This window comes from Rhinichthys klamathensis, unplaced genomic scaffold (genome assembly GCF_029890125.1).
Source record: "Rhinichthys klamathensis goyatoka isolate OS25496 unplaced genomic scaffold, OSU_Roscu_1.1 h1tg000409l_1, whole genome shotgun sequence".
In the NCBI taxonomy this organism is placed as follows: Eukaryota; Metazoa; Chordata; class Actinopteri; order Cypriniformes; family Leuciscidae; genus Rhinichthys; species Rhinichthys klamathensis.
Genome location: NW_026606909.1, coordinates 522,501 through 540,000, shown reverse-complemented (window position 1 = coordinate 540,000; position 17,500 = coordinate 522,501). Strand labels below are relative to the sequence as shown.

The following is a 17,500-nucleotide window of genomic DNA, read 5'->3' as shown; positions in this document are numbered from 1 at the left end:
ATTGAATAATAAATGTGATTCAGATAATAGTTTGTCATTAGCATGTTGCTAAGCTAACGACTCAATACTCTAATAAGCATAAAAATACTGTACATGAAAACAAAGCATTACTGAGTGCAATGTTTGCTTTGTGATATTAGGGAAGAATTTTCTATAGATTCTTTTCAGTATTGAATAATAAATGTGATTCAGAGAATAGTTTGTCATTAGCATGTTGCTAAGCTAACGACTCAATACTCTAATAAGCATAAAAATACATAAAAACAAAGAATTACTGAGTGAAATGCTTGCTTTGTAATATTATGGAACAATTTTCTATAGATTCTTTTCAGAATTGAATAATAAATTTGATTCAGATAATAGTTTGTCATTAGCATGTTGCTAAGCTAACGACTCAATACTCTAATAAGCATAAAAATACTGTACATGAAAACAAAGCATTACTGAGTGAAATGTTTGCTTTGTAATATTAGGGAACAATTTTCTATAGATTCTTTTCAGTATTGAATAATAAATGTGATTCAGATAATAGTTTGTCATTAGCATGTTGCTAAGCTAACGACTCAATACTCTAATAAGCATAAAAATACTGTACATGAAAACAAAGAATTACTGAGTGCAATGTTTGCTTTGTGATATTAGGGAAGAATTTTCTATAGATTCTTTTCAGTATTGAATAATAAATGTGATTTAGATAATAGTTTGTCATTAGCATGTTGCTAAGCTAACTACCCAATACTCTAATAAGCATAAAACTACATCAAATACATGAAATTACTGAGTGAAATGTGTGCTTTGTAATAAGTGGGAAATATTTTCTGTGGATTTATTTTAGGACTGAATAAAATGTGATTAAAGTAACAGTCATACATTAGAATGTGGCTAAGCTAACAACGCAATACAATAAACAAAAATACATCATTTTTACAGTATTTTTTACTGTATTTTTGATCAAATAAATGCAGCCTTGGTGAGCAGAAGAGACTTCAAAAACAATAAAAAAATCATAATTCCAAACATTTTTGTTAGGGATGCACGATATATCGGCCACCATATCAGTATCAGTATTCATTTTTAATGTTATCGTTATCGGCCCAATAAAAAAAATGTGGTCGATATCTTAAAGCCGATAAATATCGGATTATTTCCTTCAGATGAGACGCTTCAGATGGCTCTCAAAAATTATATACATTTTGATTTATCGGCCAATATATCAGTTATCGGTTTTGAAATATAAAGAATAATCGTATCGGCCAAAATTTTCATATCGGTGCATACCTAGTTTTTGTGTTGGGAATGTGCATGTGACATCTAAACATGCTAATCATAAAATTATATTATCTTTTCCTTTAATCCTCCCTTGTCTGGCTTATGCTACTATGAACTTTGTATTTTGAGCACTTCTTGCGTTGTTTTTGCCTCTTCATGACGACTCGCTTGCTTTAGTCCTCATTTGTATGTCGCTTTAGACATTGGCGTCTGCTAAATGACTAACTGTAGATGTAAAAACAGCTGACTCACATGATGGTAAACTGCGTCTAGTTTCTCCATCAGGACTGTGAAGTTCAGGCATCATCTCGCCGGACGCTAAACCCCGACACCTCAGAACGAGCCACAGGTCTCTGTGAAACCAGCCGAAGTAGCGGCACACGCGACTAGCCTCGTTCACGCCGCCCTCGTTCAGCATCTGCGCGATCAGAGCGTCCAGCGCCTTACGCTCGTCCTCCGACAACACGCACTCGTCACCCGACGCCGGGAGCCCGTCCAGGCTCAGGTGCACCGGGTCGCTCAGAGCCCACATTCTGGAGAAGGAGAACTCTTTGAGGAGGTTCTCGAAGGCATCTTCGGAGAGAGCCGAGGGAGCGAACAAACTCTGGCGCTCCAGAGCCGTGAGGAGAACCAGTCGCTGGATCCGACACTCCCACTGACGCTTCTCCAGCTGGCCGAGGCGCAGGACTGGTGGAGGAACGTCACAGCGGGACAACCAGTGACCCGCTAGACCCAGCAGGAGACAGCGCTCCTCAAGCTGGACCAGCTCAGAATCACACCGGATCGGCTCCTGAACGGGACAAACACAGAATCATGAGAGAAACTACAAGATTAGTCATGGAAATATAAGCGGCTTTTGCACCGGATAGTTATAGGAACTTGGTTATAGGAACTAGCCACCAAGGTGGTTCCCAGAGAACTAACGGTTCCCTTAGGAACGTTTTCCTGGTTGCATTCGCACAGCCAGAAGGAACTCTGTATTGCATTTATTTAAATTTATACAAATATTAATAAATAATAGTATATAAACAATATCACTGAACACATGGATGCCTGCAAAAACAAAAAAGTGACCTGCAAAAATATTTAATATAACAAAATATAACGTAATATTATATAACGTAACGTAACATAACATAAAAATATTACAGTAACCTAACGGTAACCTAACCTAACGGTAACCTAACCTAACGTAACCTACCCTAACCTAACGTAACATAACGTAACATAACGTAACCTAACCTAACGTAACCTAACCTACCCTACCCTACCCTAACCTAACGTAACCTAACCTAGCGTAACCTAGCGGTAACCTAACGTAACCTACCCTAACCTAACGAAACCTACACTAACCTACCCTAACCTAACGTAACCTAACGTAACCTAACGTAACCTAACGTAACCTAGCGGTAACCTAGCGGTAACCTAACGTAACCTAACGTAACCTACCCTAACCTAACGTAACATAACGTAACCTAAAGTAACATAACCTAACGTAACCTAACGTAACCTACCCTAACCAAACGTAAACTACCCTAACCTAACCTAACGTAACCTACCCTAACCTAACCTAACGTAACCTAACCTAACCTAGCGTAACCTAGCGGTAACCTAACGGTAACCTAACGTAACCTAACGAAACCTAACGCAACGTAACCTACACTAACCTACCCTAACCTAACGTAACCTAACGTAACCTAACCTAGCGGTAACCTAGCGGTGACCTAACGTAACCTAACGTAACCTACCCTAACCTAACCTAACATAACCTAACCTAGCGTAACCTAACGTAACCTACCCTAACCTAACGTAACCTAACGTAACCTAACGTAACGTAACCTAACGTAACCTACCCTAACCTAACGTAACCTAACCTAACCTAACGTAACCTAACGTAACCTAACGTAACCTAACGGTAACCTAGCGGTAACCTAACGTAACCTAACGTAACCTACCCTAACCTAACGTAACATAACGTAACCTAAAGTAACATAACCTAACGTAACCTAACGTAACCTAACGCAACCTAGCGTAACCTAACGTAACCTAACGTAACCTACCCTAACCAAATGTAACCTACCCTAACCTAACGTAACGTAACCTACCCTAACCTAACGTAACCTAACCTAACCTAGCGTAACCTAGCGGTAACCTTACGTAACCTAACGAAACCTAACGCAACGTAACCTACACTAACCTACCCTAACGTAACCTAACGTAACCTAACCTAGTGGTAACCTAGCGTAACCTAGCGGTAACCTAAAGTAACGTAACCTAACGTAACCTACCCTAACCTAACGTAACCTAACGTAACGTAACCTACCGTAACCTACCCTAACCTAACGTAACCTAACCTAACGTAACCTAACGTAACCTAGCGGTAACCTAGCGGTAACCTAAAATAACCTAACGTAACCTACCCTAACCTAACGTAACATAACGTAACCTAACGTAACATAACGTTACCTACCCTAACCTAACGTAACCTAACGTAACCTACCCTAACCTAATGTAACCTAACGTAACATAACGTAACATAACATAACATAACGTAACGTAACGTAACCTAATGTAACCTAACCTAACGTAACCTACCCTAACCTAACGTAACGTAACCTAACGTAACGTAACCTAGCGTAACCTAACGTAACCTACCCTAACGTAACATAACGTAACCTAAAGTAACATAACCTAACGTAACCTAACGTAACCTAACGCAACCTAGCGTAACCTAACGTAACCTAACGTAACCTACCCTAACCAAATGTAACCTACCCTAACCTAACGTAACGTAACCTACCCTAACCTAACGTAACCTAACCTAACCTAGCGTAACCTAGCGGTAACCTTACGTAACCTAACGAAACCTAACGCAACGTAACCTACACTAACCTACCCTAACGTAACCTAACGTAACCTAACGTAACCTAACCTAGTGGTAACCTAGCGTAACCTAGCGGTAACCTAACGTAACCTAAAGTAACGTAACCTAACGTAACCTACCCTAACCTAACGTAACCTAACGTAACGTAACCTACCGTAACCTACCCTAACCTAACGTAACCTAACCTAACGTAACCTAACGTAACCTAGCAGTAACCTAGCGGTAACCTAACATAACCTAACGTAACCTACCCTAACCTAACGTAACATAACGTAACCTAAAGTAACATAACCTAACGTAACCTAACGTAACCTAGCGTAACCTAGCGTAACCTAACGTAACCTACCCTAACCTAACCTAACGTAACCTAACGTAACCTAACCTAACGTAACATAACGTAACCTAACCTAACATAACTTAACATAACGTAACATAACATAACATAACGTAACATAACATAACATAACATAACGTAACGTAACATAACCTAACCTAACCTAACATAACGTAACATAACGTAACCTAATGTAACCTACCAAAACCTGACGTAACCTAACCTAACGTAAACTACCGTAACCTAACGTAACCTAACCTAAGGTAACCTAAACTAACATAACCTAACCTAGCGTAACCTAACGTAACCTACCCTAACCTAACGTAACATAACGTAACATAACGTAACATAACCTAACGTAACCTACCCTAACCTAACATAACGTAACATAACGTAACCTAACCTAACGTAACATAACTTAACATAACGTAACTTAACCTAACCTAACGTAACATAACGTAACCTAACGTAACTAACCTAACGTAACCTAACGTAACCTAACCTAACCTAACGTAACCTAACGTAACCTAACGTAACCTAGCGTAACGTAACCTACCCTAACCTAACGTAACCTAACGTTACCTACCCTAACCTAACGTAACGTAACCTAACGTAACCTAGCGTAACGTAACCTACCCTAACCTAACGTAACCTAACGTAACCTAACGTTACCTACCCTAACCTAACGTAACCTAACGTAACCTACCCTAACCTAATGTAACCTAACGTAACATAACGTAACATAACATAACATAACGTAACGTAACGTAACCTAATGTAACCTAACCTAACGTAACCTACCCTAACCTAACGTAACGTAACCTAACGTAACGTAACCTAGCGTAACCTAACGTAACCTACCCTAACCTACCCTAACCTAACGTAACCTAACCTAACGTAACCTAACGTAACCTAGCGTAACCTAACGTAACCTACCCTAACCTAACCTAACGTAACCTACCCTAACCTAACGTAACCTAACGTAACCTAACCTAACGTAACCTACCCTAACCTAACGTAACCTAACCTAGCGTAACCTAACGTAACGTAACCTACCCTAACCTAACGTAACATAACGTAACGTAACCTAACCTAACGTAACCTACCCTAACCTAACGTAACCTAACGTAACCTAGCGTAACCTAACGTAACCTACCCTAACCTAACGTAACCTAACGTAACCTAGCGTAACCTAACGTAACCTACCCTAACTGAACGTAACCTAACGTAACCTACCCTAACCTAACGTAACCTAACCTAACGTAACCTGTAACCTAACGTAACCTAACCTAACGTAACCTAACCTAACGTAACATTATGTAACCTAACGTAAACTACCCTAACCTAACGTAACCTACCCTAACCTAGCGTAACCTAACGTAAGCTACCCTAACTTAACGTAACCTAACGTAACCTACCCTAACCTAACGTAACGTAACCTAACATAACCTGTAACCTAACGTAACCTACCCTAACCTAGCGTAACCTAACTCAACGCAACGCAACATAAGACAATGTAGAGTTAGGAACACTTTATCTTAAGGTGGACGGTCAATATGAAATGGAAAAGAGCAATAAAAGGTCCAATAAGAGAGTGAGAGAGATGCAGGTAAAGGTTCACCTCAGCCTGAGACAGGAAGAACTGACAGGCGGCCTCTGATTGGACACGATCCGTCAGGATCTGCTGATGACATCGTCTCCAGAAGCCCATCCGGGTCTCCTGACGTTCCCACTGCCGCTTGAGCTTATGAGCGCTCAGATCTCGCCGCAGCTTCAGGAGTTACAGAGGAGAGATGCTTCAGTCAGGTCAAGCAGCAGATCATCTACACTTCTCCAGTTATAATGCTCCCGAACTATAGGCAATCTAGGGGGGATCTAACTGCAATCTTTCAGATGAAAAGTTAGATAATAAAATGTGAGGCTTGCTGTGCTTGCTTTTTGGCCAAAATGGTTTTAGAATACATATAATTTTGACATAATAATAATAATAATAATAATAATAATAATAACAACAACAATAATAATATTTAATATTTGTATTATTACTACCAAAAAAAAAAATCAAACAATATCACAACTGTAATATTTAACAGTGAAATAAAAAGTCTAATATTTAATAACAATAATAAATAATAATAATAATTATTACTAAAAACACAAACAAAATAATACCATTGTAATAATTCACAGTGAAATAAAAAAATCAAATAATTAAGAAAGACGTTAATTATATAATGTATAATATTATCATTATTATTATTAAAAAAATAAATATTACCATAATAATAATATTTAACTGCAAAATGAAAAGCAAATGATGCATATTATACGTTTGATTGACGTTTAATCTGTGTATTTCATTATTCAGGTCTCGTGCAGAGAATTATGGGAAATGTAGTTTATTTGCACAATCATATAAGAGTTAAAAAAGTAAGCATTTTATTACCAGCTTTATCGTTATAAAATGTGTATAACATGAATTAAATTATGATCAATCTGCTCACAGACTTCCTCAAATCTCCAAAAACACGGGTTAGGGATGATTTCTGATGCGTTGCTGGTCCTTCACCTCGTTTATGATCAGGCAGTCGATGGGCAGCTCGGCTAACTGTGCAACCCTGCGTGCCTGTGTGAAGAGCCCGAGCTCCTGGAGCTCGTCCATCATCCTCCGGCTCTCTCTCTGAAGACCAGCCCTGGAGTAATCCTCCAGGAGACACGCAGACAGCGGCACGGGAGTGTCCGACAACACCTGACTCAACTGACTGAGCTTCTTAAAGTCCAGACCTGTTAATGACATGACATGAAAAAGTTCTTTAATGTGTGTGAAAGAGTCTCTTCTGCTCACCAAGGCTGCATTTATTTGATCAAAAATACAGTAAAAATTCTAAAATATTATTCCAATATTTTCAATATATTTACAACAATCAGCTGTTTTTTATTTGAATATATAGAGTAAAGTGTAATTTATTCCTGTGATCAACAGCATCATTACTCCAGTCTTCAGAGTCACACGATCCTTCAGAAATCATTCTAATATGATGATTTTTTTTTTGAAGGATCATGTGACACTGAAGACTGGAGTAATGATGCTTAAAATTCAGCTTTGATCACAGTAATAAATTACATAGAAAACAGCTATTTTAAATTGTAATATAATATTTCACAATATTACTGATTTTACTGTATTTTTACTCAAACAATTGGAGCTTTGGTGAACAAAAGTATGGAAGCTGGTTTCTGCCATGGAATTAAAATAAAGGTAATGGGACTTTTTTCCTCACAATTGAGTTTCTCTTTCAATTGTGAGAAAAAAATTCCAAATTGTGAGATATAAAATAAAAATTCTCACGAAGTCAATTGCGAGAAAAAAGTCAGAATTGCGAGAAAAAAAGTCAGAATTGTGAAAAAAAAAAAGAGTCAGAATTGCTAAAATAAAAGTTAGAATTTGCGAAAAAAAAGTCAGAATTGCAAGAAAAAAGTTAGAATTGCAATAAAAAAGTCAGAATTGCGAGAAAAAAGCCAGAATTGCAAGAAAAAAGTTAGAATTGCGAGAAAAAAGTCAGAATTGCAAGAAAAAAGTCAAAATTGCGAGAAAAAAAATCAGAATTGCGAGAAAAAAGTTAGAATTGCGAGAAAAAAAGTTAGAATTGCAAGAAAAAAGTTAGAATTGCAAGAAAAAAAATCAGAATTGCAAGAAAAAAGTCAGAATTGCAAGAAAAAAAATCAGAATTGCAAGAAAAAATTTAGAATTGCGAGAAAAAAAGTTAGAATTGCGAGAAAAAAGTTAGAATTGCGAGAAAAAAAAGTTAGAATTGCGAAAAAAGTTAGAATTGCGAGAAAAAAGTTAGAATTGCAAGAAAAAAGTCAGAATTGCGAGAAAAGTCAGAATTGCGAGAAAAAAGTTAGAATTGCGAGAAAAAAGTCAGAATTGCGAGAAAAAAAATCAGAATTGCGAGAAAAAAGTTAGAATTGCAAGAAAAAAGTTAGAATTGCAATAAAAAAGTCAGAATTGCGAGAAAAAAGCCAGAATTGCAAGAAAAAAGTCAGAATTGCGAGAAAAAAGTTAGAATTGCGAGAAAAAAGTCAGAATTGCAGAAAAAATAAGAATTGCGAGAAAAAAGTCAGAATTGCGAGAAAAAAGTCAGAATTGCGAAAAAAGTTAGAATTGCGAGAAAAAAGTCAGAATTGCAAGAAAAAAGTCAGAATTGCGAGAAAAGTCAGAATTGCGAGAAAAAAGTTAGAATTGCGAGAAAAAAGTCAGAATTGCCGAAAAAAATAAGAATTGCGAGAAAAAAGTCAGAATTGCGAGAAAAAAGTCAGAATTGCAAGAAAAAAATCAGAATTGCGAGAAAAAAGTTAGAATTGCGAGAAAAAAAGTTAGAATTGCGAGAAAAAAAGTTAGAATTGCAAGAAAAAAGTTAGAATTGCGAGAAAAAAGTCAGAATTGCGAGAAAAAAGTTAGAACTGCAAGAAAAAAGTCAGAATTGCAAGAAAAAAGTCAGAATTGCAAAAAAAAAATCAGAATTGCGAGAAAAAAGTTAGAATTGCGAGAAAAAAAAGTTAGAATTGTGAGAAAAACGTCAGAATTGCGAGAAAAAGTTAGAATTGTGAGAAAAACGTCAGAATTGCGAGAAAAAAGTTAGAATTGCGAGAAAAAAAGTTAGAATTGCAAGAAAAAAGTCAGAATTGCGAGAAAAAAGTCAGAATGGCAAGAAAAAAGTCAGAATTGCGAGAAAAAAAGTTAGAATTGCGAGAAAAAAAGTTAGAATTGCAAGAAAAAAAATCAGAAAAAAAGTGTGTGTGTGTGTGTGTGTGTTAAACCCCTCTGACCGTTGGATTTGAGCAGCCGCTCCATGTCCACCAGCAGCTGAAGCAGACGGCGCAGCTCGTACTGAGTGTGTGTGTGTGTGTGTGTTAAACCCCTCTGACCGTTGGATTTGAGCAGCCGCTCCATGTCCACCAGCAGCTGAAGCAGACGGCGCAGCTCGTACTGAGTGTGTGTGTGTGTGTGTGTGTGTGTGTGTGTGTTAAACCCCTCTGACCGTTGGATTTGAGCAGCCGCTCCATGTCCACCAGCAGCTGAAGCAGACGGCGCAGCTCGTACTGAGTGTGTGTGTGTGTGTGTGTGTGTGTGTTAAACCCCTCTGACCGTTGGATTTGAGCAGCCGCTCCATGTCCACCAGCAGCTGAAGCAGACGGCGCAGCTCGTACTGAGTGTGTGTGTGTGTGTGTGTGTGTGTGTGTGTTAAACCCCTCTGACCGTTGGATTTGAGCAGCCGCTCCATGTCCACCAGCAGCTGAAGCAGACGGCGCAGCTCGTACTGAGTGTGTGTGTGTGTGTGTGTGTGTGTGTGTGTTAAACCCCTCTGACCGTTGGATTTGAGCAGCCGCTCCATGTCCACCAGCAGCTGAAGCAGACGGCGCAGCTCGTACTGAGTGTGTGTGTGTGTGTGTGTGTGTGTGTGTGTTAAACCCCTCTGACCGTTGGATTTGAGCAGCCGCTCCATGTCCACCAGCAGCTGAAGCAGACGGCGCAGCTCGTACTGAGTCCGGCTCTGCTTCAGGAGCGTCAGCAACAGAACCGACGCCTGAGACTCGACCCACTGGACCGGCAGCACATCTGAGCTCGACACGACACTGCTGCTCCGCAACTACACACACACACACTGTTAGCAAAAAACTAGTGTTGTCAAAAGTACCAACTTAGGTACCAAGTCGGTACTTAGATTTTATAAATGTGACGCTTTGAGCGCTGTTGCATTACAGAAATCTCTTAACTTTAGAAATCTCTTATCTGTGTGGTAACCATAGCAACTTCAGTTATTAACACATTTAGGACAAAAGCTATTACAAAATGACATTTCTTATGTGCATTATCTTATCTTAACTATGGCTAGGAAAAGGATATGACACAGGGTTCGTACAGTCAGACGCTGTCAAATGAACTTCCAGGACTTTTCAAGCACTACTTTGTTGGTTTTCAAGGACTTCAATCAGAGATCTCACTGATCAAACAATATTTTTTATTATCTTTCAAATTCTAAAAAGGTAAATACATAAACAAAAATAAACCAATAAAACAAAATGGTACGAATAAAGTGCAGCAGATGCAATGACTGCGGTATCTTTAACCAATGAAAGGATACTATGATAAAGATATCGCTTGCCTTATTCAAACTGATAACCACATGGATGCTATCAGCAAAATATTGTAATTTTTCGAGTTTCATCTGCATATTTACAACATGATTTTGAAGCGCTGATCATTGTAGCCAATCACAGACATATCTGATGAGCTCGTGAACACACCGGCCAATCAGAGGTGTTTATGATCCCGCTCAACAGCGCTCAAACCCTCACATTTCTAAAGTTTCAGTATCGACTTGGTACTGAAGTCAGTACTTTTGAAAACACCAGCAGAAACACGAGTCGAGGAGAACGAGAGCGAGAGAGCTTACATTGAGCAGACACTTCTGGAACTCCAGCAGTTTGTCTTTGGCTCGCTGATAGTCTTTGTAGTCGGAGCAGAACTCATACATGTTTAGCATGTAAATGAGCGGCGACTCCTGAGACACACACACACCCACAGACACACACACACACACACCCACAGACACACACACACACACACACACAGAGACACACACAGACAGACACACAGAGACACACAGACACACAGAGACACACAGACACCCACGCACACACACAGACAGACACACAGACACACAGACACACACACACACACACACACACACACACACACACACAGACACCCACACACACACACGCACACACACAGACAGACACACAGACACACACACACACACACACACACAGACACACACACACACACACACACACACACACAGACAGAAACACACAGACAGACACACAGACACACACACACACACACACACACAGACACAGACACACACAGACAGACACACAGACACACACACACAGACAGACACAGACACATACAGACAGACACACACACAGACACAAACACACACAGAAACACACACACACACACACACACACACACACACACACAGACACAGACACACACACAGAGACACACACAGAGACACACACACAGACACAAACAGACACACACACACACACACAGAGACACACACACACACACACACACACACAGACACAGACACACACACACACACACACACACACACACACACACACACACACACAGACACACACACACACAGACACACAACAGACAGACAGACACACACACACACACAGAGACACACACACAGACAGAGACACACACACACACACAGACAGACACACACACACACAGACACACACACACACACACACACACACATACACATACACACACACACAGACACACACACACAGACACACACACAGACACAGAGATAGACAGACAGACACACACACACACACACACACACAGAGACACACACACACACACACACACAGACACAGACACACACACACACACAAACAGACAGACAGACACACACACACACACACACACACACAGACACACACACAGAGAATGCATATCAAAAAAACATTGCAAGAATGCATTAAATTGATCAAAAGTGACAGTAAAGACATTTCAAATGTTACAAAAGATTCTATTTCAAATAAACGCAGTTTTGAAGTTTCTATTAAATCAAAGAATCCTGAAAAATAAAATTCAAATTAAAAGCTAAATAGAAATATTTAAAAAAAACTGATAAAAACAACAAAAGCATGTTACAAAATAACTGAGATTAAAAATAAAAACTCAAAATATAAAAAACAATTAAAAATATAAATAAATAAAAGCTAATTAAACATATTAATAAATATTATAACAGTATGCAAATATTGCTAAAATAACACTGAACAACATATTGATGCAAAAACATGTCCCGCCTGGAAAAAGTGACCTAAAATATAATATAATTTAATTTAATATAATATTAGTGCTGTGAAATCGATTGATTGCGATTAGTAGCAAAAAAGTTAATAAATGTATTATATGAGTGTGTGTGTGTGTGTGTAAATATATATATATATATATATATATATATATATATATTGAACTAACAATGAGCAATACATTTGTTACAATATTTATTAATCTTTGTTAATGTTAGTTAATAAAAATCCAGCTGTTCATTGTTTGTTCATGTTAGTTCACGGTGCATTAACTAATGTTAACAAATACAACCTTTAATTTTAATAACATTAGTAAATGTTGAAATTAATATTAACCAAGATTAATAAATGCTGTAGAAGTATTGTTCATTCTTAGTTCATATTAACTAATAAACCTTATTGTAAAGTGTTACCAAAATATCTTGCTCATATTATTGAGCGATGCCTTCATCATGATCTGAGATCTGCTTTACACTTCAGTTTAAGACGGTGGCTCGTCCAATCAGAGCGTCTCTTACCCTCTGAAACAGCTGGAAGCCACGAATCAGAGGCCTGATCTTTCTCCGGCACAGGAGGATCTTCCACAAGATGGAGAGATCATGCAGGTTCCACACGTGATGGGCGGGGCTCTCGTTGATGTGGGCGGCGGCTTCGTGAGTGACATCATCATCGACAGACGTCAGGATCCACACGCAGAGGCACTGCAGCAGCTCTGCGCCCTGTCAATCAAATCACACTAATTGTTTTAATAAAATAAAACAAACAAACAAAAAAGGACAAAAACATTTTTAAAAAAGTGTTAATTTTTTCCTTGTTTAATAAAAAAATGTAAATAAAAAAAAAACAGGGGAAAAACTATTTAATACCATTAAATTGTTTTAATTGTTTTTAAGTATTTTAATAATAAATAAAAAAAATAAAAAAAAACAAAGGACAAACACATTTTATTCCTATTAATGTTTTCCTCAGTTTAATAAAAAACAAATAGGGGACAAACTATTTAATAACGTTCAATTATTTTAATAGTTTTAAATTATTTTAATAAAAACAACGTATTCCCATTAAAATGTTTTATTTTTCCTCAGTTTAATAAAAACAAATAGGGAAAAACTATTTAATATTTAATAAACTATAAAAAAACGATTTAATAAACAAAAACAAACAAACAAAAAAAGGACAAAAACATTTTATTCCCATTAAAAATATTTTCAGTTTTTATCCTGAACAATATAAATTTTTTATATAAAAAACAAACAAACAGGGGAAAACTATTAAATACCATTAAATTGTTTCAATTGTTTTAAATTATTTTAATAAAATAAAACAAAACAAACAAACAAAAAAGGACTGAATCATTTTATTCCCATTATAATATTATAATCTTTTCCTCAGTTTAATAAAAATTAAATAAATAGGGGGAAAACTATTTAATACCATGTTTTAAATTATTTTAATAAAAAAAACAAAAAAAACAAAACAAAGGAGGACAAAAACATTTTTTTCCCATTAAAATATTTTGTAATCTTTTCCTCAATTTAATACAAAACAAAACAAATAGGGGAAAACTATTTAATACCTTTAAATGATTTGAATAGTTTTAAATTATTTTAATGAAATAAAACAAACAGACAAAAAAGGACAGAAACATTAGCACAGGCTTCAGCAGGAGTGTGTGTTCTGGTACACACACCGGGTGGCAGGCGGCGAGCACAGCCAGAGGAGGACAGCGCTGATGCACCGCTTCACACAGCAGGGTCCTCCAGGGCCGGGGCTTCTCCTGGCTCTGCAGCAGCACCTGGAACAGCTCTCGGGGGGGGCCCGGCTCGTCTCGTTGGGGGCCCGGGGCCTCGTCTCGGGGGGGACCCGGGGCCTCGACCGCAGGCTGATGGGAGCTCGTCGGATCAAGATCCTGGAACGCCAGGGAAATGTGGGACTGCAGAGCCGGACTGAACCCGGCAGCCAGAGACTTCACCTGGACAAACCCCACAAAAATATAAGCTTGTGTTATCAGAAATGTTGTTTATATATATAATATTACAGTGCAACAGTCAGGTCGTGAATGAAATGTACGTAAATGTAAGTAGAAATACCATTAAAAATGTTTTAGTTTGAACCCCCCACCCCCATATTTTAATAAAACAAAACAAACTTTTTGTGTTTGTTTGTTTTGTTTTGTTTTATTAAAATATGGGGGTCAAAACATTTTAATCTCCCCTTGCCCATATTTTAATAAAATTAAAAAAAACATTTTTATGCTATTAAAATGGTTTTAATCTTTTCCCAATATTTTAATATAATAAAAGAAACAATTTAATCCCATTAAAATGTTTTAAATACTGTTTTTTCATATTTAAAATAAAATAAATAAATAAAACGGGACAAAAACATTAAATTTTTCCTATTTTTCCAAATCCTATTCATTTTTTTAAATTCCATTAAAGTTTTTAATCTTTATACCTTATTTTAAGGTATAACGAACAAAACAATTTAATACCATTAACATTTCTCCATATTTGAATAAATAAAAAAACAGGACAAAAACATTTTAATCCCATTAAAATGTTTTTAATATTTTGTCCATATTTTAAAAAAAGACAGTGATAAATATTTTAATTTTACTCAATTTTTTTCTTTCCTATTTTAATAAAATAAAAAAAAACAGGGGAAAACATTTGAATCCCAGTGTAAACTATTTAATCCTATTAAAATGTTTTTAATCTTTTTCCCATATTTTAATAAAATAAACAAACAAGCAAATAAATAACTAAAACAGAATACAAATTTTAATGGGATTAAAATGTTTTTGTCCTTTTTTCCATATTTTGATAAAATAAAACAAAACAAACAGGTAAAAAAAAGAAAAAAAAAAGAGGCAAAAATCTGTGATCAAATAAACAGCCAATCAGAAGGCAGACTGGTGTGACGGACGCACCTGCTGGGGGGGGTAACGGTGCACCTGCACGAACAGCAGGAAGTGGAGCCAGTGTGCGTCGCGAGCGCAGGCCTGAGGGAAGGCGGAGCTCAGAGGAAGAGCGTGGAGCCGGCAGAACTGAACCGGAAGAGCCCACTCCTGCGCCGCCTCGAACGACGAGCTGACACACACACACACACACACACACACGCACACAAACACACACAGAAAAATCACCAGGTCATCAAAATCAGTGCACTTATTGTTCACTAAAACTACAACTATTAAAAATGTTCTCGTTAAAGGTGCAGTGTGTAAGTTTTAGCACATCTAGTGGTGAGGTTGTGAACTGCACCCAACAGAAGTTACGGTGGCCGACAGGAAGTGATGTCGTCGTCTGAGACAGCAGAGAGTCGCCAGTTAAACAATGAGGTTTCTTTACAAAGATACATTAAGAAATTGTTTACTTAATTATTCAGTAAAACGATGTTATTGCGAATATTATTGTCACAGTTTGTTCATCATTGTGTCAGTGTTTTATTCGCTGACTTTAGCAGCTTCTTATCATGAAGAACAACATAGTGACGAAACGCGTTTGTCCGCTCAGGGCCACCGTAGAAACGTGTGTGTAAGCGGACCCGCGGTGTGTGTCGAGAGAAACGCCTCATTCTAAGCTAATAAACACATAACGCTTCATTATGTAAGGGTTTATACACCACTGAAAACATAGTTATGTATATGATATCGCATTTCTGTCAACAGATCCTCCTAAATATCACACACTGCACCTTTAATTGAAATAAACCTGAAGTAAAGTCAAATAGAAATATTAGTTGAAAAACGTATTAGAAATGCGACTAACTGAAATAAAATAAGGTTAAATTTAGTGCTGGGCAATGATTATCGCGATCCAAAATAAAAGTTTGTGTTTACATAATATATGTGTGTGTACTGTGTATAATTATATTGTATATATAAATACACACACATGCATGTATACATTTAAGAAAACGTGTTATTTATATATAAAATATTTATATTTATATATAATATAAATTATATGCATGCAAATATTCCTTAAATATATACATGCATGTATATTTATATATACAAAATAATTATACACAGTAGACACACATATATTATGTAAACACAAACTTTTATTTTGGATCGCGATTAATCATTGCCCAGCACTAGTATAATTCGAAGTACTAGAATGACTAAAACGTAAATAAAAATAAATTAACCCTATTAGTTTAACCCTAAAGGTGCCGATCTGCGGTGTTTTCCCACAGTGTGTGACTGTTGAAACACTGACCGACTGATTCCTCTCTTCTCCAGTCCGTCTCTGACTGCAGTCTCCAGATCCACCAGCAGCTCCTGAGCCGTCGCTCTCTCAGACGTACACAACTTACTCGCCTTTTCCCCTGAGCACAGAGAGAGCGGGAGCTAATCAGCACATGCCATCGCTTTAAAACCACCACATGTAATGCTAACGTGCTTTACCACATTGCTAGTGTGTTTTAACATGTTGTTAATATGCTTTAGCATGTTGTTAGCATGTTGCTAACATGTTTTAACACATTGCTAGTTTCTTTTAACATGTTGTTAATGCATTTTGCTAGCATGTTTTAGTACATTGCTAACATGAATTACCATGTTGCAAGATTTTTGGCATGTTGCTAGAATTCGCATGGCTTACTAAATTACGAACATGTTGCTAGCATGTTTTAGCATATTGGTAGTGTGTTTTAACATGTTGTTAATATGCTTTAGCATGTTGCTAACATGTTTTAGCATGAATTAACATGCATGAACCATGTTGCAAACATTTTTGGCATGTTGCTACAATGAATTCGATTGGCTTACTAAATTACGAACATGTTGCTAGCATGTTTTAGCATATTGCTAGTGTGTTTTAACATGTTGTTAATATGCTTTAGCATGTTGCTAGCATGTTTTAGTACATTGCTACTAGCATGAATTACAATGTTGCAAACACTTTTGACATGTTGCTAAAATGAATTAACATGACTTACCAAATTACTAACATGTTTTAGTACAGTGTTAGTATGTTGTAACATGTTGTTAATGTACTTTAACACGTTGCTAACATGTTTTAGTACATTGCTAACATGATGTCTAACCAAATAACATGTTTTAACATCGCTAGTATGTTAGC

At 37.2% G+C, this 17,500-nt stretch overlaps 1 protein-coding gene across 1 annotated transcript in view; it reads right to left on the bottom strand.

Moving 5' to 3' along the window:
* Positions 1-17,500, bottom strand: part of spg11 (SPG11 vesicle trafficking associated, spatacsin) — a 71,272-nt gene that overhangs the window by 15,216 nt on the left and 38,556 nt on the right. Inside the window, exons 23-31 of the mRNA XM_056234948.1 lie at positions 16,637-16,745; positions 15,340-15,499; positions 14,098-14,379; positions 12,926-13,126; positions 10,946-11,053; positions 9,970-10,138; positions 7,057-7,271; positions 6,109-6,258; positions 1,522-2,059 (exon numbers count right to left, since the gene is read on the bottom strand). Of these exons, the coding sequence (XP_056090923.1) occupies positions 1,522-2,059; positions 6,109-6,258; positions 7,057-7,271; positions 9,970-10,138; positions 10,946-11,053; positions 12,926-13,126; positions 14,098-14,379; positions 15,340-15,499; positions 16,637-16,745 (1,932 nt within the window). The remainder of the gene's footprint in view (positions 1-1,521; positions 2,060-6,108; positions 6,259-7,056; positions 7,272-9,969; positions 10,139-10,945; positions 11,054-12,925; positions 13,127-14,097; positions 14,380-15,339; positions 15,500-16,636; positions 16,746-17,500) is intronic.